Source organism: Nerophis lumbriciformis, linkage group LG06 (assembly GCF_033978685.3).
Source record: "Nerophis lumbriciformis linkage group LG06, RoL_Nlum_v2.1, whole genome shotgun sequence".
Lineage (NCBI taxonomy): Eukaryota > Metazoa > Chordata > Actinopteri > Syngnathiformes > Syngnathidae > Nerophis > Nerophis lumbriciformis.
The window spans coordinates 26,334,182-26,356,908 of NC_084553.2; the positions used below are offsets into that span (position 1 = coordinate 26,334,182).

The 22,727-nt window shown below is 38.1% G+C and overlaps 2 protein-coding genes across 5 annotated transcripts in view; one reads left to right on the forward strand and one right to left on the reverse strand.

Annotated features, from left to right (window-relative positions):
• sbf2 (SET binding factor 2) overlaps positions 1-22,727 on the reverse strand; it is a 245,236-nt gene that overhangs the window by 184,785 nt on the left and 37,724 nt on the right. The window lies entirely within an intron of this gene.
• On the forward strand, positions 10,229-14,225 carry LOC133608312 (uncharacterized). Its single transcript, XM_061963516.1, has 7 exons — positions 10,229-10,300; positions 10,394-10,614; positions 11,096-11,271; positions 11,656-11,730; positions 12,125-12,239; positions 12,986-13,176; positions 14,060-14,225. Exons 2-6 carry the CDS (start codon positions 10,443-10,445, stop codon positions 13,096-13,098), a joined length of 651 nt encoding a protein of 216 aa, XP_061819500.1. The 5' UTR covers positions 10,229-10,300; positions 10,394-10,442; the 3' UTR covers positions 13,099-13,176; positions 14,060-14,225.

A 22,727-nucleotide genomic window follows, 5' to 3' on the forward strand; every position in this document is an offset into this window, starting at 1 on the left:
CGAAGAGGGCTGTGCGTATTTGGCAACCTGGATGTGACACACTCACAGACTTTCTAATTGGTCAGGAAGTGAACAAAAGTTTTAGCAACTGTTATGTAAAAGAAAAGGGGTAGGATTAAATAAGCTCTGCTTCTTCCTACTACTTTTCGAACATGTTGAAAAGAGAAACTGGAGATTGTGATGTATCATGTTGTATGCTTGCACGTTCGAAATAAACTCAAACTCAACTCAACTCAACATATTGTTTTCTTGGATTTACATTTGTGTGTCTACAATATTGCAATCAGTTGATAAAACATTGTCTTTTACAATTATAAAAGCTTTTTACAAGAATCTACTACACTGCTTGCATGTCAGCAGACTGGGGTAGATCCTGCTGAAATCCTATGTATTGAATGAATAGAGAATCGTTTTGAATCAGAAAAATATGGTTTTTGAATCGAAAAAAATCGATTTATAATCGAATCGTGACCCCAAGAATCGATATTGAATCGAATCGTGGGACACCCAAAGATTCACAGCCCCTAGTATACATTGTCCCAACTTTGATATCTCAGATCATTCTTGCAGGCTATCATACTTTGTTCCGTGCATATTCTTTGTCATCAATGTTCCTATTCTTGTAGTTTCAGTCATTGATTATGAAAACTGGCAAATGATCACTGATGTCAGATATTAGCAGACCATTTGTGGTATTATTACCATAATAATGAGTAAAAATATTATCAATAAGTCTGGTCCTATGTCCTGAGATCCAGCTTGGCCTTGTGATTTTAGGATATACAGGTAAAAGCCAGTAAATTAGAATATTTTGAAAAACTTGATTTATTTCAGTAATTGCATTCAAAAGGTGTAACTTGTACATTATATTTATTCATTGCACACAGACTGATGCATTCAAATGTTTATTTCATTTAATTTTGATGATTTGAAGTGGCAACAAATGAAAATCCAAAATTAGAATATTATTTAAGGCTAATACAAAAAAGGGATTTTTAGAAATGTTGGCCAACTGAAAAGTATGAAAATGAAAAATATGAGCATGTACAATACTCAATACTTGGTTGGAGCTCCTTTTGCCTCAATTACTGCGTTAATGCGGCGTGGCATGGAGTCGATGAGTTTCTGGCACTGCTCAGGTGTTATGAGAGCCCAGGTTGCTCTGATAGTGGCCTTCAACTCTTCTGCGTTTTTGGGTCTGGCATTCTGCATCTTCCTTTTCACAATACCCCACAGATTTTCTATGGGGCTAAGGTCAGGGGAGTTGGCGGGCCAATTTAGAACAGAAATACCATGGTCCGTAAACCAGGCACGGGTAGATTTTGCGCTGTGTGCAGGCGCCAAGTCCTGTTGGAACTTGAAATCTCCATCTCCATAGAGCAGGTCAGCAGCAGGAAGCATGAAGTGCTCTAAAACTTGCTGGTAGACGGCTGCGTTGACCCTGGATCTCAGGAAACAGAGTAGACCGACACCAGCAGATGACATGGCACCCCAAACCATCACCCAACTATGCAAATTTTGCATTTCCTTTGGAAATCGAGGTCCCAGAGTCTGGAGGAAGACAGGAGAGGCACAGGATCCACGTTGCCTGAAGTCTAGTGTAAAGTTTCCACCATCAGTGATGGTTTGGGGTGCCATGTCATCTGCTGGTGTCGGTCCACTCTGTTTCCTGAGATCCAGGGTCAACGCAGCCGTCTACCAGCAAGTTTTAGAGCACTTCATGCTTCCTGCTGCTGACCTGCTCTATGGAGATGGAGATTTCAAGTTCCAACAGGACTTGGCGCCTGCACACAGCGCAAAATCTACCCGTGCCTGGTTTACGGACCATGGTATTTCTGTTCTAAATTGGCCCGCCAACTCCCCTGACCTTAGCCCCATAGAAAATCTGTGGGGTATTGTGAAAAGGAAGATGCAGAATGCCAGACCCAAAAACGCAGAAGAGTTGAAGGCCACTATCAGAGCAACCTGGGCTCTCATAACACCTGAGCAGTGCCAGAAACTCATCGACTCCATGCCACGCCGCATTAACGCAGTAATTGAGGCAAAAGGAGCTCCAACCAAGTATTGAGTATTGTACATGCTCATATTTTTCATTTTCATACTTTTCAGTTGGCCAACATTTCTAAAAATCCCTTTTTTGTATTAGCCTTAAGTAATATTCTAATTTTGTGACACACGGAATTTTGGATTTTCATTTGTTGCCACTTCAAATCATCAAAATTAAATGAAATAAACATTTGAATGCATCAGTCTGTGTGCAATGAATAAATATAATGTACAAGTTACACCTTTTGAATGCAATTACTGAAATAAATCAAGTTTTTCAAAATATTCTAATTTACTGGCTTTTACCTGTAAACTCAGGCTACATTGTGTCAATAACGTGATCTATGGACTTTTTTGTTTGTTAGGGTTCAAAAAGTAAATGTTGACGTCTCGACATAAGGAAGTTATTTTTTTTTACTGATTTTAGTAAAAGTTGCCTTAATCCAGGTCTTAATTAAATCATAAAACAATTCTTAACAATTACTTGAAGTAACAGAATATAAATCAAAGGTTTTTTTCATTTATATTCCAGGCTTTTCCTTTAATGTAACTAAACGTGCGCACAACCATGGAAAAAATCATTGCCGCCACACTTTGAAAATAAGGGACTTTTTTGTGAAAACTAATTAAAGTAGTATGTATTGTAGGCTCCAGAAGAAGTCACAAAAAGTCTGATGCCATTTTCAACTTTTATTGCCAATTGTATGACAACAACCGGCCCAATTTCAACAAGTTCGTCTCCATGCTTCCCCGGACACGCGACAACACTTCCTCATTCTGCGCCATTCCACTTGTAGGCACTCATAGTGTGTTTGCAATCATGGGAAAAAATATCAAATGAAAACAACAGGAACATGAAAATTACCCCCAGCAGGTCATTACAGTATGAGTGGATATAACCTATTATTTGCGCACTACTTACTAGTATTGTATTGAAAATTCGACTGCTGAAAAAATACTTTTATCACCGAAAATAGCGTTGCAGAAACCTGATGTTCTAACGAAATAAACAAGGTGCACAAGATTGTCTGGAGCATATTTAGCATGTTTGCAATGTGGACGTAAATTGAATATATCCTAGATATGTATGGATGGGTGGATACGAGCGGACACTGATCTACAAAGGAGGAGAGAAAGTCTAACTGGAGCAGCAGCGCAAAGCAAATGTGAGGGATGATGTTTGTTAAGAAATTATCGATTTCGATGCTATTATTGAATCCTCTTATCGAACTGATTCCTTATCGATTCTCTTATCGAATTCAGATAGGTTGTTGTATATGGAAAAAAACACAATACTTGGTTTGACAAAAGCTCACAGAAAAAAATTAAATAGAATAAATAAATAAATATTGACTGTTAGTGCCCCTTTAAGTGAGCCACCTAAGAAAAATACATGCAGGGAAAATCCTGCATTCATTTGTATTGTACAGCACTTTACATTTGAAACAAATCTCAGAGTAATGGTGTTGTTTACTTTTTGCTCCATTACATGTCAGCAAAATACAATTATTAACCTACTTGTATTCGTCTGTGTTCACTAAGTTGAAGGGGAGGAGATTTTTCACCATCATTCTCGTTCGCTTGCAAGTAATGTTACTCTCCTCCTCACTCATCTTGCTGCGCTCTGCGTTATACCTCGCTATGGTAAATGGGTTAACGCTCTGTGCTACAGAGCAAACACTGCCCTGGTCACTCTGGCTGTCATGAATGTCATCATCTGAAATAGGATAACGTTAACATTATCTTAAATCACATCTTGCAAGCACTAGTTTATTAGACAGACCTGCAAACTCTGGAGTGGTGTAGGCTACAAGATACCGTTAACGTTATCAGACACATACAAAAAGGCTAATGTTAACGTTACCGTTAGCCACTGACTATGCTTAGGTAACGTTAGTCTAGCTAACATTACTGCAGTCCTGTTTGACATAAGAGGTAATGTTATTTTAACCTAAAGGCTGCAGGTGAGCAGATATGGAAATTAACCGGCAACAGTTAACGTTAGTTACTCACCGGCACTATTACTGGGACTGCAGGTTGAAGCAGAGGAAGAGGGGCGTGCTTCGTCATCTCTGTCGCTGCTTCTCTACGTGTCAAAGACACGACGCGTTTCTCTAACCTTCAGGTTATGTACGGCCTGAACATGTTTCAACATGTTTGTTGTACTGCTCCCCTTACAGGAAAGCGAAGCCTGGCAATAATTGCAGATAGCCGTTTCCTCGTCGTATTTCTTAGTAAAGTGAAGCCATGCCTTGGAGCGTTTTTTCCGGTCCATTGTTGTTGCTGCTTCTGTATCTGCCGCCGAATGACTGAGCTACGTCATTTCCTGTGACGTGCCACAGGACATTTCCTGTGACACGGAATTCGTTCCCAGGGATTCAAATAAAGAACCAAAACTTTTTCTTTACTGTAGTGGCTTCGATAACGGGAACTGTTTCTCAAAAAGGGATTTGAATCCATCGAATCGGATCTTTTCTTATCGAACAATCGAGAGAACCGGTTTTCAAACATCATCCCAAAATGTAATGTCATGCTAGCTGCATCTGGCTTTAAGTTTTTAAACACGAATACATTCTATAAAAACGCCTCGTTTTTGATGAAACATTTTTTTTAAATCACAAAAAGTCGCTAGTCACTTGAAAAATCTTCAACAAAATACATTGTACAAGCAGCAACAATGAAAAATATTGAAAACCAATATAAAAATATTAATACTAATTAATAATAACAGATTTGCTTTAAAATGTATGTATACATTTTTTGAGCCTGTATAAAGAAAATGTTATCATCATCGCAAATTATACGATGACATCATAGTGAACACGCCCCACCACGCCCCCCACCACCACAGGTACAGTATCTTGTCAATTGAGGGGAAACCCTGTATTCTGTTAAAACTTGGATTTACATTCTGTTGCTTCGGGGAGTATAACTACTAACAAAGATTTCTAAAAATCTGGAATGCATGGAGTGCCTGGAACTCCAAGTATGTGAACATAGTTACAGTAGCATTCTGCATTTGTAATATGAATCTCAGTTATCATGAATGAACAAGTTACATAACTTTTTACTTACAGTACTATTGTTTCCATAAAATCTGCTGACGCTTCCGTGACCATTGCTCACACATCTTTTAATTAATGTCTTATTAATATATCATTTGTGACTACAAGTTTTTAAAATGTAATGCCATTCATCCATCTTCTATATTGCTTGTCTTCATTTGGCTCACAGGTGAGCATACACTTTTATATTTTAAGAGATGTAAAATTAGCGAGGCGCAAACAAGTAGAGTTGTCAAAAGTATCAATTCTTCAAGGATTCAAGAAACTTTAATGTCATACTAGTACACATGAAACACATGAGATGGCACAACATGTAGGTTCCAGATTTAGCCCAAGAAGATTATGCACATAATAATGTAAACAGAACAATAAAACATAAAGAGAGTGTGTTTCAAATAGCAAGATAATCAGGTTAGAAATCTCAAGTTAATAATGGACTCAGACATGAAATTTAACAGCCACATGAATGAAGTCAATAACATCAGCAGCTTTTTACCGCCTAAAAAATTGCCAAAATCTGAGAAATAATGTCCAGAGTAGATTTAGAAAAACTAATCCACACCTTTGTTGCCAGCAGGTTAGACTACTGTAATGGTATTCTCACTGGGCTCTGTAAACATCTGCAGTACATCCAGAATTTTGCTGTTCGAGTAGGGCTGGGCGATATGGCTGAAAACTATATCATGATATACGTTTTTTATATTGATCGGCATTGATAATTATTGATACTTTTTATGACTGGTACAAACCCCGTTTCCATATGAGTTGGGAAATTGTGTTAGATGTAAATATAAACGGAATACAATAATTTACAAATCATGTTCAACCCATATTCAGTTGAATATGTTACAAAGACAACATATTTGATGTTCAAACTGATAAACATTTTTTTTTGTGTGCAAATAATCATTAACTTTAGAATTTGATGCCAGCAACACGTGACAAAGAAGTTGGGAAAGGTGGCAATAAATACTGATAAAGTTGAGGAATGCTCATCAAACACTTATTTGGAACATCCCACAGGTGAACAGGCAAATTGGGAACAGGTGGGTGCCATGATTGGGTATAAAAGTAGATACCATGAAATGCTCAGTCATTCACAAACAAGGATGGGGTGAGGGTCACCACTTTGTCAACAAGTGCGTGAACAAATTGTTGAACAGTTTAAGAAAAACCTTTCTCAACCAGCTATTGCAAGGAATTTAGGGATTTCACCATCTACGGTCCGTAATATCATCAAAGGGTTCAGAGAATCTGGAGAAATCACTGCACGTAAGCAGCTAAGCCCGTGACCTTAGATCCCTCAGACTGTACTGCATCAACAAGCGACATCAGTGTGTAAAGGATATCACCACATGGGCTCAGGAACACTTCAGAAACCCACTGTCAGTAACTACAGTTGGTCGCTACATCTGTAAGTGCAAGTTAAAACTCTCCTATGCAAGGTGAAAACCGTTTATCAACAACACCCAGAAACGCCGTCGGCTTCGCTGGGCCTGAGCTCATCTAAGATAGACTGATACAAAGTGGAAAAGTGTTCTGTGGTCTGACGAGTTCACATTTCAAATTGTTTTTGGAAACTGTGGACATCATGTCCAGAGGAAAAAAAAACATCTGGATTGTTATAGGCGCACAGTTGAAAAGCCAGCATCTGTGATGGTATGGGGGTGTATTAGTGCCCAAGACATGGGTAACTTACACATCTGTGAAGGCGCCATTAATGCTGAATGGTACATACAGGTTTTGGAGCAACAAATGTTGTCATCCAAGCAATGTTACCATGGACGCCCCTGCTTATTTCAGCAAGACAATGCCAAGCCACGTGTTACATCAACGTGGCTTCATAGTAAAAGAGCGCGGGTACTAGACTGGCCTGCCTGTAGTCCAGACCTGTCCCCCATTGAAAATGTGTGGCGCATTATGAAGCCTAAAATACCACAACGGAGACCCCCGGACTGTTGAACAACTTAAGCTGTACATCAAGCAAGAATGGGAAAGAATTCCACCTGAGAAGCTTAAAAAATGTGTCTCCTCAGTTCCCAAACGTTTACTGAGTGTTGTTAAAAGGAAAGGCTATGTAACACAGTGGTGAACATGCACTTTCCCAACTATTTTGGCACTTGTTGCAGCCCTGAAATTCTAAGTTAATTATTATTTGCAAAAAAATAAATAAAGTTTATGAGTTTGAACATCAAATATCTTGTCTTTGTAGTGCATTCAATTGAATGTGGGTTGAAAAGGATTTGCAAATCATTGTATTCCATTTATATTTACATCTAACACAATTTCCCAACTCATATGGAAACGGGGTTTGTATAAGCCTGCCAATAAATACAGCAAAACAATTTCCAACTTACCAAGGGTGCTATTTATCAGTGGAGAGGGTGTCTGGTAGCCATGTAAAATGAGCGGCTATGGAAATAAAGTAATTAAAGTAGATTTGAAGGTAGTTGAAAATTTCAGACACAAGATGGCAGTAATGGTGGTAATTTATAAGCTATTAAACACTACAGAGTAGTTCTGGAAGCTGCTCATTAAACCAGCACATTGGAAGTTCCAGAATGTTGCCGCACCGTCTGCATTAAAACAAACAAAGCTAAAGACAAGTTTCTGTTATTGAGTTGATATATCAAGATATTACAGTTTCTCTTCTCACGCCATCCACAGCAAGACAGTAAGATGATTGGCTGTTAGTGTGTCTCTCCCACTGCTCAGTGAATACTGTTAATTGATTGGCTGTTAGCGTGTCCCTCCCATTGTTCAGTGACATTTCCTGTTTGCTGGGTTCCCAATGCGCGAGTGATATCATGAAACAAATCTTGCTTCATAGTTCCTGGTTTCTTCCGACCAAAAAATATAAATACAGGTAAAAGCCAGTAAATTAGAATATTTTGAAAAACTTGATTTATTTCAGTAATTGCATTCAAAAGGTGTAACTTGTACATTATATTTATTCATTGCACACAGACTGATGCATTCAAATGTTTATTTCATTTAATTTTGATGATTTGAAGTGGCAACAAATGAAAATCCAAAATTCCGTGTGTCACAAAATTAGAATATTACTTAAGGCTAATACAAAAAAGGGATTTTTAGAAATGTTGGCCAACTGAAAAGTATGAAAATGAAAAATATGAGCATGTACAATACTCAATACTTGGTTGGAGCTCCTTTTGCCTCAATTACTGCGTTAACGCGGCGTGGCATGGAGTCGATGAGTTTCTGGCACTGTTCAGGTGTTATGAGAGCCCAGGTTGCTCTGATAGTGGCCTTCAACTCTTCTGCGTTTTTGGGTCTGGCATTCTGCATCTTCCTTTTCACAATACCCCACAGATTTTTTATGGGGCTAAGGTCAGGGGAGTTGGCGGGCCAATTTAGCATTAACGCAGTAATTGAGGCAAAAGGAGCTCCAACCAAGTATTGAGTATTGTACATGCTCATATTTTTCATTTTCATACTTTTCAGTTGGCCAACATTTCTAAAAATCCCTTTTTTGTATTAGCCTTAAGTAATATTCTAATTTTGTGACACACGGAATTTTGGATTTTCATTTGTTGCCACTTCAAATCATCAAAATTAAATGAAATAAACATTTGAATGCATCAGTCTGTGTGCAATGAATAAATATAATGTACAAGTTACACCTTTTGAATGCAATTACTGAAATAAATCAAGTTTTTCAAAATATTCTAATTTACTGGCTTTTACCTGTATATATTGAATAATTTATCGAACACATTTTATACTGATATCGATTATATGCCCTGCAAAAAATGTTCTATAGAATCTCTATAGAAATATATAGAACGCTATAGAATTTCGTCGGAATTTCTTTAGAACTGAAGATTCTATAGAATATGTATTCAAAATTCTATAGAAATTCTATAGACATCAGCTTCATGTGCTGGAAGGTCTTTTCACTGTTCTATAGAGCTGGGAATTCTATAGAATATCCTATAGAAATTCTATAGACATTACATTATCTGATGAAAAGTCCATAGATTGTTCTATAGAACTGGGCATTCTATAGAATGTCTAACAGAAATTCTATAGACATTACTTTATCTGCTGAAAGGTCTATAGATTGTTCTATAGAACTGGGCATTCTATAGAATGTCTAACAGAAATTCTATAGACATTATCCTTTATCTGCTGAAAGTTCTATAGATTGTTCCATGGAATAAAATTCTATAAAATGGCAGCAGCGCTATCACCATAGCATTGATTAATCTCATTAAGTTGATTCACCAGACTTCAGCTTGTTTTTTGAACAATGCAGGATGTCTCCCTCAATTATGAAAATGTTAATTTTGTATCATTCAAAATTGTGAGGTGTCATTTCAAGGCGGACACCCAGAACTTCGGCAGACTTTATTTTTAAAAGTATATTTATTCCAATAAATCAATTTATTTTTATTTTTAGAGTTTTTGAGTTATCTATAAGTAAAAAGTGTGAATATTTTCGTAACTTACTTTTTTATGTGATAAAATTAATTTTATTGGACTTCCAACATAAATTGATTTAGCAAAACTCTGTTCAAAGGTTTAAATCAGACCTAAAACGTCAGGACCCGCCCACGTACCTGCATGCAGCTGTGGAAGAACAAGCCCAGACACGTTTCTTCACGGAGCCCAATAGGAAAACACTTTACCGAACTCATGTAAGTAACAATTTATATTGTTAAAAGTCAGTATTTGCCAGGATTTAAATGTATACATTTTCAAAAGCATGGTTCAATGTTATATTTAGTTTACTACTTTTCCCGCCGTAACATTACAAACCCCCCCCCCAAACACGATAGATAGAACTGCTCTCGTTTTGTTATAAAATAACAAAACTGTTTTAAGGCTGCAATCACAACCAAATTCATGTATAGTTGGTAATAATCGCGTTGTACCGACACTAATAAGTGCGAATATGTTTCAAATCAACTTTTTTTTTTAATTATTTATTTTTCCCCTTCGCGCTTGCCGTAGTTGCAAAGCAGATTTCGCGGGCAGTTTGAGTTGGTGATGGCGGCCACAACGTCCATGTTGACTTCACTCGCTCTTTCTAAGCTGCCCAAGTCACGTCGGAGTTCATTGACGGTAACTTTGTTGGCTTAAACATCACATTTAGGCGCGATGCGAGACGTCACAAGCGGGCTAACGTTGAGCCAAACAGCAGCTTCGAGGCACGGGCGGAAATGGTGAGCTAGCAAAACTAGCCTAATTTATTATTATTATTAGTATTATTATCATCCCTCCATTGTTTGTCACGTCAGGCTTGTGTGATCACACAGAGAAGGAGTTTGGCCCCCAGTCAGGTCGCCAAACGGAAGCAAGGGGAGGATGATCATCGAGACGAAATATAGTATATTAACCACGAGCGGTTCTCGAGAGAAGATGAATGGAGAAAATTGGGACAGTGATGAAGAAGTCCAAGTTCCATGGCCACTCAACAAAGCAGGAGGAAGGAAGCAGTCACAAACCAAATACGTGGCAAGAATTCTGAGATTTGGTGGTAATTAATAAACAGTTGAAAACTTTTCAATTCAATTCAGTAAAAAGTATACGTTTTACCAGAAGTACATATAAATATAGATATATTTAATATAGATATATTTAATGTACTTCTGATTTTACACCTTGAACTTTCGACTTTGTTTATGTAAAGTTAAATTTAATTAATATAATTTTTTTTCTTCCATGATTGATAGTAATTTCTCATCAGTGCAGCCCTGGTATACTGAATGTTTCAATCTGCAATGCTGAGGTGATTGTCATGATAGTACAGACTTAACCTTGACAATTTTTTAATATGGCTGTAAGCCTGTAAATAAGGGAAAGTAAGGTGAAATTTGTTTCTCGCTGAGGTGAATTTCTGAATCATCAGAACTGTAGGTATACCAAAGTAATTTAGTGATAACAATCTGCTGCTGAAATGTATGACTAACTGTACAGTTTAATTTAGCTTAATGTGGCACATATTTGTTTTTACACAGAAGACACACGTGAACTGACGCCATATTTGAAAGCCGCTCAGGATGGCAAGGATGTACCCCTTACTGGTGATTTGGAATATGGCAGAGGCAAGAGAAACAAACAGCCAAAGTCTTGGTCATCAGACAGTGAGAGCAAGGATGAAAGTGTTGAGGAGACTCTATCTGACAGACAGCAGGTACTTTTATTTCAGTGGTGTTGTCGCGATATGACCGAAATAGTGTTGAAAGCGACGTTAAACGTTAATTCACTCACTCACTATTTCAGTGGTGTTTCAACTGTGTGAGGTTTTGTAGGATTCAATCCCATACTTTTGAAGTACCTTGTCAGTTTTTCTTTATCATAAAAGTTAATCAAATCATGTTTCATTGTAGGCTTTAAAGTTATTGAATATTTTGATTCAATTCGACCAACTCAGACAGAATAATATTCAAGACAAATTGAGGTGTTGACAGACTTTCTGCATGTACTCGAAAATCTATAATTTCTGCAAACATATTTCTTCACTTCAATGGCATATAAAAGAACTGAACACGTTTTCTTGTTAATCTTGATTTTTCAGAAGAAAAAGAGGAAAGTAAGCCGTACAGCTGTGGGATATGATGCTCGGGCACAATTGAAGGCCCAACTTGCTGCTGTGAGTACATGAATAGAATAGAATAGGATTTTATTGGTTAATCAAAGCACCCTCTCGAGGCAAACAATCACAAGTGCCTAGCATTCATTTGAAATCGAGGACGTAAAAATTGCATCCCTGGCAACTGGTTTAAAACACAAGTTTATACTTTTACTTATATGAAAATAACACTACAAATACCTGATGAACAGTGCCTACTGTGTGAATGGCTTACTGCTACATGTACATGTAGCATATTCAAATTAATGTGCCTACAAGGTTGCTTATACATGTAAAACTTATATGGTGCTGTCAGGGCCGTATCCAGGACAAATTGCTTCCGGAAAACATATGAGCGCCCAAATTAATCATAATACAAATTATTTCATTTGATTTACTATTTTGACATTTTCAGCTGGGAAGAACTTCACCGAAAGATACATGTACAGAAATGGAATCCCTGAAGAAGGAAGTCCTCCAGTTGAGAGAGGAAAACAAATCCCTTCGAGATGCATTGAGGGTTGTTGAAGGTAGGTTTTCTTATTCTAGAAGTATGTTATTGTAATTATCATAGGTTGATGGAAAATATGCTTACATGTCGATGTATGAAATAACTTTCTTATTACTGTATTTTCATCTAACTTTGGCCTACGGGTATTGTCGTCATGTACGGCTGTCCATCCGTCACCGCAATATTTACAGAATCGTTTCATGTACGGAAACCAAACTTGTTACATCTATTTATCTTAGTGTAACAAGAAGCCTATCGAAAATGAGTCGTCTCGGACAATATTTTCCAGAGTTATGCCCCTTTTTTCCAATAAAAATCCATTTATGATTTGGGATAATTTCAGAACTGTTGCATATACAACATCCTAAGTTGTGATGTCCTCCCCTCTAAATAAGGGGAGGACATATGGTACTTGTTTGTTTGTCTGTCTGTCCGTCCGTTTTTGTGTGTTTCTCTTATATTAGCAAGAGTTACGTCCCTTCCTTCTTGATATTTTGTCTCAGCTGGATATCTGATTAATACTTGACCGACAAATATTAAATCTTCGCGTGGTCAGGATGAATTAATATATATGGTTATATATATTTTTCATCTTTGATTGCTTCCTTACCATGTTTCCCTTGACTTGAACAAGATTCCTATCAAAATACCCTTACATTATGATAGCTGGGGTTAGAGCCGAGCGGTTTGGATATCGCCAGCTTCATGTTAATGTATTTTTTTTTTTATTGTGTCTGCATCACAATGTACTTTTTTCTATTAAAGGACTTCCTGGCCTGCTAATGAAGATGGACGACTTATCACGTCAGGCAACAATACTATCAGCTCGACGTCCTGCTGTCGCTCTGCCAGAGAGGAGCTGGCCAACAGCAGCTTGACAGGAAAAAAATCCAATGCTTTTAAGGATAAGCATGAGAAACCAAAACTGGATGACAAGAAAGTGTCTGCTATTATTGGTGAGTATAAGTTAAATCAATCTGATTAAAACCATATCGACATCAGGGAAGTGGATCTGACCCTTTTCCTATCTCCAAGTCGTTCCGTGATCGTTTGGCATGAAGTATAGATATCCATAGCTTCCAGTCTGCTTGGTCCATGAATTGACTGCGAGATGTTCGTTTTGACAGATTTATAGGCATGGGTGGTCACATTAGCTTTGATCTCGTCGGAAACCAACATCAAGTGACAAAGCAAAAACCGCAGCGCACGGATATCTACACCTTTTTCTCATTTGATATCTTATATCGGCATTCTCCGCCTTACTATTTAACAACTAGCGTCGGGAATTTCCGTGAGTTCTGCTGCAAGTTGAGAAGTGAACGACTTTTAGATAGGGAATGTGTCAGATCCCCTTCCCGATGTGGATATGGTTTCAATCAGATTGAAGTTAAATATTTTTATTAGAATTCTATTAATGCCCTTTCGTGATTGTTCGAACGCCATTGGGGACACACATCAAGTACACAACAAGATTCACAAGAAAGTGAAATCCTGAAAATAATTTGAAAAATATTTCACACACTGAATGGATTTTCTATATAGCTAATGAATAGTGTACATGCACTGTCAGAATTTGATACAGATTTGTTGCAGTTCGTAAAGCCTGGCATGATTGCACCACATATGATTTTGTGTGCGTCAAGCAGTGCAAGTGCCTTACAGCATAGAAACGCGTGATATGCAATGTATGCAGTGTGTTGACTATCCATTGCATTGATTAAATGATAGACATCACTCTCTTTATCGAGCTGAAAAATGCCATAGTGTAACTCATTGCATGACAGCTAGTGTCTTGGTGTCTGCAGACACTAATTCTGGTATATTTTATTGATCTTTCAGATTTTGTGAAGAAGCTCCATCCCTCAAGTGAAGCAAATGTGATAAAGAAAATCATTGGAGTGAAACTGAACATTGCGCAGAAAATGGGAAAAAAAGAAGGCCTCAGAAACAAATTCTGCTGGACGTCTAGCCGTCTCTAACAGTCGGGGAAGCGCGGTGATCATGTTGATTTATGCTGCTGACATTTATTTATTACGTCAAGATTTGAGTTACATGTATATAATAAATACAAGTCAACATTCATTCAACTGCAATATTTGTCTTTCTCCATTGCCAGTGTTAGACCACAGATTTTGTAGAATGCCTGCCCAATCATTTCTACATCATTCTGAACCGTATTCCACAGAAAGCCATTCCATAGGAGCCTGTTCTATAGAACTACTCTTTAGAACTTTCTTCTATAGCACTATTCTTTAGAGGAGATCTATAGAACCATTCTTTAGAACCCTGTTCTATAGAACCATTCTTTAGAACCATGTTCTTTAGAACCCTGTTCTATAGAACCATTCTTTAGAACCCTGTTCTATAGAACCATTCTTTAGAATCCTGTTCTATAGAACTTCGGTCCTAAAGTTCATTAGAAATTCTATAGAGATATTCTTTAGAAATTCTATAGAACTTCGGTCCTAAAGTTCATTAGAAATTCTATAGAGATATTCTTTAGAAATTCTATAGAACATTTTTTGCAGGGTGTCTATAACGATAAATGTTGATATTGTTTTATCGGCTCAACCCTATGGTTGAGTCCTGACTAGAACAACAAAACATAACCATATTAATCCAGTGCTCAGGTCAATTCCCTTTGCTTAGAGAATAGACTTTACAAGAGCTGGTCTCCTGCTGTTGCCCAAAGTAAAAACAAAACAAAGAGAGACTTTCAGTTTCAGTTTTATGCATCTAAAATCTGAAAACAATTTTATTTAATCATGCAGATGACAACTAAAAGTATTTTATTTACACTCTTTGGTAGTAATTTGAATTATGATTGTTTTCATGATGATTTTATTTTATGATTTTAATTTGAAAGGATTATTTTTATGATCATTTAATTTTTAACTATGTCCTCTTGTAATTCTATGTAAAGCAGTTTGAATTGCTTTGTGTACCAATTGTGCTCTATAAATAAACGTTCCTTGCCTTGTGTAGATTAATAGAAATATATTATAAATACAATGGAATAAATAGAAAACATATATGATAATACATTTCTTTAGAATAATTAAATAATTAAATATAATTTTTTGCTTCGACAATTCGTTTAATTAATACAAATTTATTAAAGATTTATCAATTAAATTGAAATACGTGGACATCTTTTCTACACGACTATTTACAAACCCCGTTTCCATATGAGTTGGGAAATTGTGTTAGATGTAAATATAAACGGAATACAATGATTTGCAAATCATTTTCAACCCATATTCAGTTGAAAATGCTACAAAGACAACATATTTGATGTTCAAACTGATAAACATTTTTTTTTTGCAAATAATCATTAACTTTAGAATTTGATGCCAGCAAAACGTGGCAAAGAAGTTGGGAAAAGTGGCAATAAATACTGATAAAGTTGAGGAATGCTCATCAAACACTTATTTGGAACATCCCACAGGTGTGCAGGCTAATTGGGAACTGGTGGGTGCCATGATTGGGTATAAAAACAGCTTCCCAAAAAATGCTCAGTCTTTCACAAAAAATGATGGGGCGAGGTACACCCCTTTGTCCACAACTGCGTGAGCAAATAGTCAAACAGTTTAAGAACAACGTTTCTCAAAGTGCAATTGCAAGAAATTTAGGGATTTCAACATGTGCGGTCCATAATATCATCAAAAGGTTCAGAGAATCTGGAAAAATCACTCCACGTAAGCGGCATTGCCGGAAACCAACATTGAATGACCGTGACCTTCGATCCTTCAGACGGCACTGTATCAAAAACCGACATCAATCTCTAAAGGATATCACCACATGGGCTCAGGAACACTTCAGAAAACCACTGTCACTAAATACAGTTTGTCGCTACATCTGTAAGTGCAAGTTAAAGCTCTACTATGCAAAGCGAAAGCCATTTATCAACAACATCCAGAAACGCCGCCGGCTTCTCTGGGCCCGAGATCATCTAAGATGGACCCATGCAAAGTGGAAAAGTGTTCTGTGGTCTGACGAGTCCACATTTCAAATTGTATTTGGAAACATTCGACATCGTGTCATCTGGACCAAAGGGGAAGCGAACCATCCAGACTGTTATCGACGCAAAGTTCAAAAGCCAGCATCTGTGATGGTATGGGGGTGCACTAGTGCCCAAGGCATGGGTAACTTACACATCTGTAAAGGCACCATTATTGCTGAAAGGTACATACAGGTTTTGGAACAACATATGCTGCCATCTAAGCGCTGTCTTTTTCATGGACGCCCCTGCTTATTTCAGCAAGAAAATGCCAAGCCACATTCAGCACGTGTTACAACAGCGTAGCTTTGTAAAAAAAAGAGTGCAGGTACTTTCCTGGTCCGCCTGCAGTCCAGACCTGTCTCCCATCGAAAATGTGTGGCGCATTATGAAGCGTAAAATACGACAGCGGAGACCCCGGACTGTTGAACGACTGAAGCTCTACATAAAACAAGAATGGGAAAGAATTCCACTTTCAAAGCTTCAACAATTAGTTTCCTCATTTCCCACTCGTTTATTGAGTGTTGTTAAAAGAAAAAGTGATGTAACACAGCGGTGAACATGCCCTTTCTCAACTACTTTGGCACGTGTTGCAGCCATGAAATTCTAAGTTAATTATTATTTGCAAAAAAAAAAAAGTTTATGAGTTTGAACATCAAATATCTTGTCTTTATAGTGCATTCAATTGAATATGGGTTGAAAAGGATTTGCAAATCATTGCATTCCGTTTATATTTACATCTAACACAATTTCCCAACTCATATGGAAACGGGGTTTGTACAATAGAGGTGTGTGTGTGTGTGTGTGTGTGTGTGCGTGCACAGGAAACAGCACAGTAGCAATGAAGCAAGACAAGGGAAAAAGAGCGCAATGGATTGTGATCATTTCAAAGTGAAAAAGACGGACAATGTGATAACATGTTTGCACTGTCAAACAGAGCTGGTATTTGCATTAGTACTACACTGATGATGCAACATGTCACCAGAAAGAAACCTGTATTTACAAAGATAACAACCAGAAACTAGGTAAAAGTCTCTTTTGACATTGGACGCTGTTTATTTTTACACTTCTACACTTAAAGGGGCTGGTTGCAACTTGCTTACAATTCAGGGTTAAAATGTTTTACCTGCTTCAATACTTGAAGTCATTCAACTCACTCTGTCTTGTCAACACGTACGCGCAGGAGCCAAGCACCCATACAAAAACAAGAGAAGCGACAAACAATTTGCAGTCATGTTGTTGTTATAATAGAATACACATTCAATGATAGCTAACGTTAACTATTCAAATTATTATTAGCCAACGCCACCCGAAGCTAAAGCGAGTGCACATGTAGGTAACTACGTCAATATGTCCTAGAATCTGTAAGAGGGCGGGAAATTATTGTGTTATAAGCATTGAGAGCACTGTTGGGTTAGTTACTGAAAACCAGTAACTAGTTAGTTACTAGTTACTTAATTTCAAAAGTAACTCAGTTACTAACTCAGTTACTTACACCAAAAAGTAATGCGTTACTGTGAAAAGTAACTATTTAGTTACTTCTTCTACTTTTTGTTTTTAAAGCTCCCATTAATGCCCTTTTAGCCTTCATTTCAGTACTGTTATTGCACTGGAGAATAATACAATCGGTTGATCAACTTGACATGCATTTGCATCACTGAACTCTGCTAAGCAATGTGGTCTACATACAACACACAAAGACAAAGATATGTTTCAAAGGGCCAATTTATTTCAGGCCAGAACAAATTGACAAAACTATTTTAAATAGCTGCAACATAACATACATAAGTAACAAACAGCATAATAACACTAACACTAACCACGTTAAACCCAGATTCCAAACTAACAAAGGTCTTAACTCATATTCTTTCTATGCCACTTCAATATGGAATCCACTCACAACAGTTGTAAAATAAAGGGCATCTCTATCCTCCTTCAAAACCGCACAAAAGAACACCTCCAGGCAACTACAACCCTAAACTAACACCCTCCCTTCCACATAATACCTCTTCGGATTGTAAATAATCAAATGTAGACACTTTTTATTATACTTTCTGATCTCTCTCTCTGTGTCCACTACTTGCTATACATATCCTACCAAGTCAGTCCTACACTGTTTCAATGTCCATTTCTCTGATGATGCAATTGTTGATGCTGATTTTGTTGATGACAGAAGTGTTGATACCAACCAAACCAAACCCCCCCGTCCTCCATATCCCACACCCTGGATTGTAAATAATTCAATGTATATACCCTGATGATTATCTTGTGTGATGACTGTATTATGATGATAGTATATATCTGTATCATGAATCAGTGGACACCGACTTAAACAAGTTGAAAAACTTATTGGGGTGTTACCATTTAGTGGTCAATTGTACGGAATATGTACTGTACTGTGCAATCTACTAATAAAAGTTTCAATCAATCAATCAATCAACAACATAGCTGTAAACCTGGCTTCACCTAAGGAAGGCACACGTGACATACACAGAGCCTAACCAGGCAGATTTGAATTGTTGTTTTGGGCAGTAGACGGGATCTTTGATCCAAGACACAACTTACATTTAACTCAAATGTTATTTTCTTTGTGCTCGACAAAAGAAAAGAAGTGAGAATATCTCATACTTGCCAACCCTCCGGAATTTCAGTGCCTCTCCCCGGGACAACCATTCTCCCAAATTTCTCCCGATTTCCAGCCGGACTTAAGGCACGCCCCTCCAGGTCCGTGCGGACCTGAGTGAGGACAGCCTGTTGTCACGTCCGCTTGGCCAACCAAAAAGTAACCACAGAACACTATACCGTATAGTCGTATAGTGTTCTGTGGTTACTTTTTTGTTGGCCAACGGTTTACGTTGTATTGCGCACCCCCGCTCCCCTCCCCTCCCTCCCTCCCCTCCCCACACCCACACCCACACACACACATACACAGAGAGCGCAGAGGAAGAATCAGAAGCATGTCATTGCTTCGCTGCCATAAAACACGATCAGATCCTCAGTTTCTAGCCGATACTACATAAAAAATTACGTAAAATAACGCAGTAACGCATCATGTAGTAACGGTAACTGAGTTACTGAATATAAAAAATAACGCGTTAGATAACTAGTTACCGCCGAAACTAACGGCGTTACAGTAACGCGTTACTTTGTAACGCGTTAGTCCCAACACTGATTGAGAGTTAGTGCCACCCATGCATCTGTGCAAAGGTTGCAAACAGCCCCTTTAGATGAACTTCAATGAGGAAACAGTATGTGGGTTAACAAATTATTTGTAATTCAAAGTTGTTAGTTGATAGGCTCCAGCACCCCCCGCGACCCCGAAAGGGACAAGCGGTAGAAAATGGATGGATGGATAGTTGAACAAGATCTTGTAACATACAACGGCTTCCATGTAGGGCTGGGCGATATATCGAATATACTCGCTATATTGCGGGTTTGTCTCTGTGTGTTGTAGAAAATGACTATATCGTGAGTATTCGAGTATACGTTCTCACGCAGTTGCTTTTAGCTGCGGGCATTACACTTCAGGCTCTTCTCACTCTTTCTTGTCTCTCTTTCTCACAGAGACATAAAACAAGCGCACCTTCTTACATACATCACATACTGTCGCACGTGCAACGTCATACGCTCTCGCCGATCAGAGAGGTAGCGGAATGGGTAAAGCTAGCTGTGGTCCAAGCGGAGCCCTGCGAGTGGTACCGTATTTTCCGCACCATAAGGCGCCCTGGGTTATAAGCCGCGCCTTCAATGAACGGCATATTTCAAAACTTTGTCCACCTATAAGCCGCCCCGTGTTGTAAGCCGCATCTAACTGCGCTAAAGGAATGTCAAAAAAACAGTCAGATAGGTCAGTCAAACTTTAATAATATATTAAAAAACAGCGTTCTAACAACTCTGTCCCAAAATGTACGCAAATGTGCAATCACAAACATAGTAAAATTCAAAATAGTGCAGAGCAATAGCAACATAATGTTGCTCGAACGTTAATGTCACAACACACAAAATAAACATAACGCTCACTTTCTGAAGTTATTCTTCATTCATAAATCCCTCGAATTCTTCTCCTTCGGTGTCCGAATTGAAAAGTTGGGCAAATGTGGGATCCAAAATGGCCGGCTCCGTCTCGTCGAAGTAATCGGAGTCAGTGTCGCTGTTGTCCAGCAGTTCTGTGAATCCTGCCTTCCGGAAAGCTCGGACCACAGTTGTGACCGAAATATCTGCCCAGGCATTTACGATCCACTGGCAGATGTTGGCGTATGTCGTCCGGCGCTGTCTCCCTGTCTTAGTGAAGGTGTGTTCGCCTTCGGTCATCCATTGTTCCCACGCCGTTCGCAGTCGTGATTTGAATGCCCTGTTGACACCAATATCCAGCGGTTGGAGTTCTCTGGTTAATCCACCCGGAATGACGGCGAGGAAGGAAATGAAACGAAATATCCGCGCGCTTCTTCTTCTTCCGGGGCGGGTGGTTGCTTACAGTAGAAGAAGAAGCGCTTCCTGTTCTATGGGGGCGGGTGCTTACCTTGGCGGTTGCTTGCGTAGAAGAAGAAGCGCTTCCTGTTCTACCGGGAAAAAAGATGGCGGCTGTTTACCGTAGTTGCGAGACCTAAACTTTATGAAAATTAATATTAATATTAACCCATATATAAGGCGCACCGGATTATAAGGCGCACTGTCAGCTTTTGAGAAAATTTGTGGTTTTTAGGTGCGCCTTATAGTGCGGAAAATACGGTAATACAAGAGAGAGAAGATGTGAATCTGGTAACAAATGGAGGAAGAAGAATTCATTCCCAAGAAAAACAGCACGGGGTCCATCGTCTGGCGGTGGTTTGGCTTCAAGCGGGAAGATGTTGAGCAGACAACCGTAATGTCAAGTATGCGGCAAAAGTGTTGCTACAAAAAGTAGCAGCACTACTAATTTGTAGCATCATTTGAGAAGTCACCCGCTACAGAGTGAAGAGTGCTTGAAACTCTGCATGTCAACATCTCGGCCGGTGCCACACCCAACAAAATGCCGAAGCAACCAGCACTGACCAATTCAGTCTTACGTCTTCCATTTCCACATCAACAAAAAATACTCAACAACAGAAGGAGATAACGTCCGCAGTAACCTGCCACATAGCAAAGGACATACACTATTTGATTTTCTATTATGCAGCTAATTTTTATTTGACAGTTATTGAAATATCTTGTGTGACATCATGCACAAAATTGCACTTTATTTGTTTTAAAATGTAGTGGAATTCTGTACAAAAAGTGCACTTTAATTTAGTGTTGTTTTGATAAGTCATCTTAGTGACATAATGCACAAAAGTGCACTAATAGCTTGTTTTAAAATGTCTCTGACAATCTTGCACTTTCTGTTTTGAAATTACATGAATGTTTGTGCCACTGCTTAATAACTTTAATAAATACAGTGTTGGTAAATTGACTTAGTTGTGATTTCCCTCTCTACATGAAAGTTCGAAATTAGCATATATTAATGCAGTGTGAACATGAATGTTTTAATGTAGACTTTATTACCTCTACATCCTCCATTTATAGTCCTATATGTCCAAAAATTTGTACACATAAACATAAATTAATATTACCAGCTCAGCATTAATCATACAAACATACAATTGAAATTAGCTGTTAAAGATACCGTAAATTCCAGACCATAAGCTGCTACTTTTTTCCTAGGCTTTGGACCCTGCGACTTATAAAACGGTACGGCTAATTTATGAATATTCTTCTTCGCTGACGGCCATAAAAGAAATTGTTTTCATAAAACACATATAAATACATTGAAATTGTGTTATTGTTTGTGCTATGGCGCCATCTTTTGGACGAGTTTGGTCACTGCAGGTGGTGCTGAGTGAATGGCTGCTGTTTCCTGCTGTTTTAAACTTTGAACCAGAAGCACAAGTGCCGTTCAGTCTTCTAATCGACCATAGCGTTTTTACTTGTATGGATACTTTATTTATCATTCGAAAGCTACGTTTGTAAGTTTTACAATACATCTAAAACAATTCTTAATTACTAAACCGTCCCGTGTGTGATGGCTGTGTATTTTCATGCATATTTGTACATGCAATCGTAACCTAATGAAGATAGCGTCATTAGCATGGGCTAATATGCTAACACATTTACGAGTGTCTGTGTTAGTATTATTAACTTACAATGGCATTCTTTTTGTATTCAGTTTTGTAAATTCCTCAATAAATTCACCAAGATGTCACTGTGGAGTTAGTGAGTATGTTTAATGGATTAAAAAGCTAGATGGTCCATTAGATGACGTCTAGGGATGGGAATTGATAAGATCGTTCTCGTTCCGATTCCACTTTTGATTCTGCTTAACGATTGAGGTTCTCTAACGGTTCTCTTTTCAATTCTTATTTGGAAAAAAAGATAAAAAAGCGTAGATTCGTATTAATTCCGTTTAGTTTTGATGTAACAGGACCTTACAAAGCCTACAGTGAGGCACATTGGTAGCATAGAAGAAGAAAAAATACTTTTTATAAATATAAG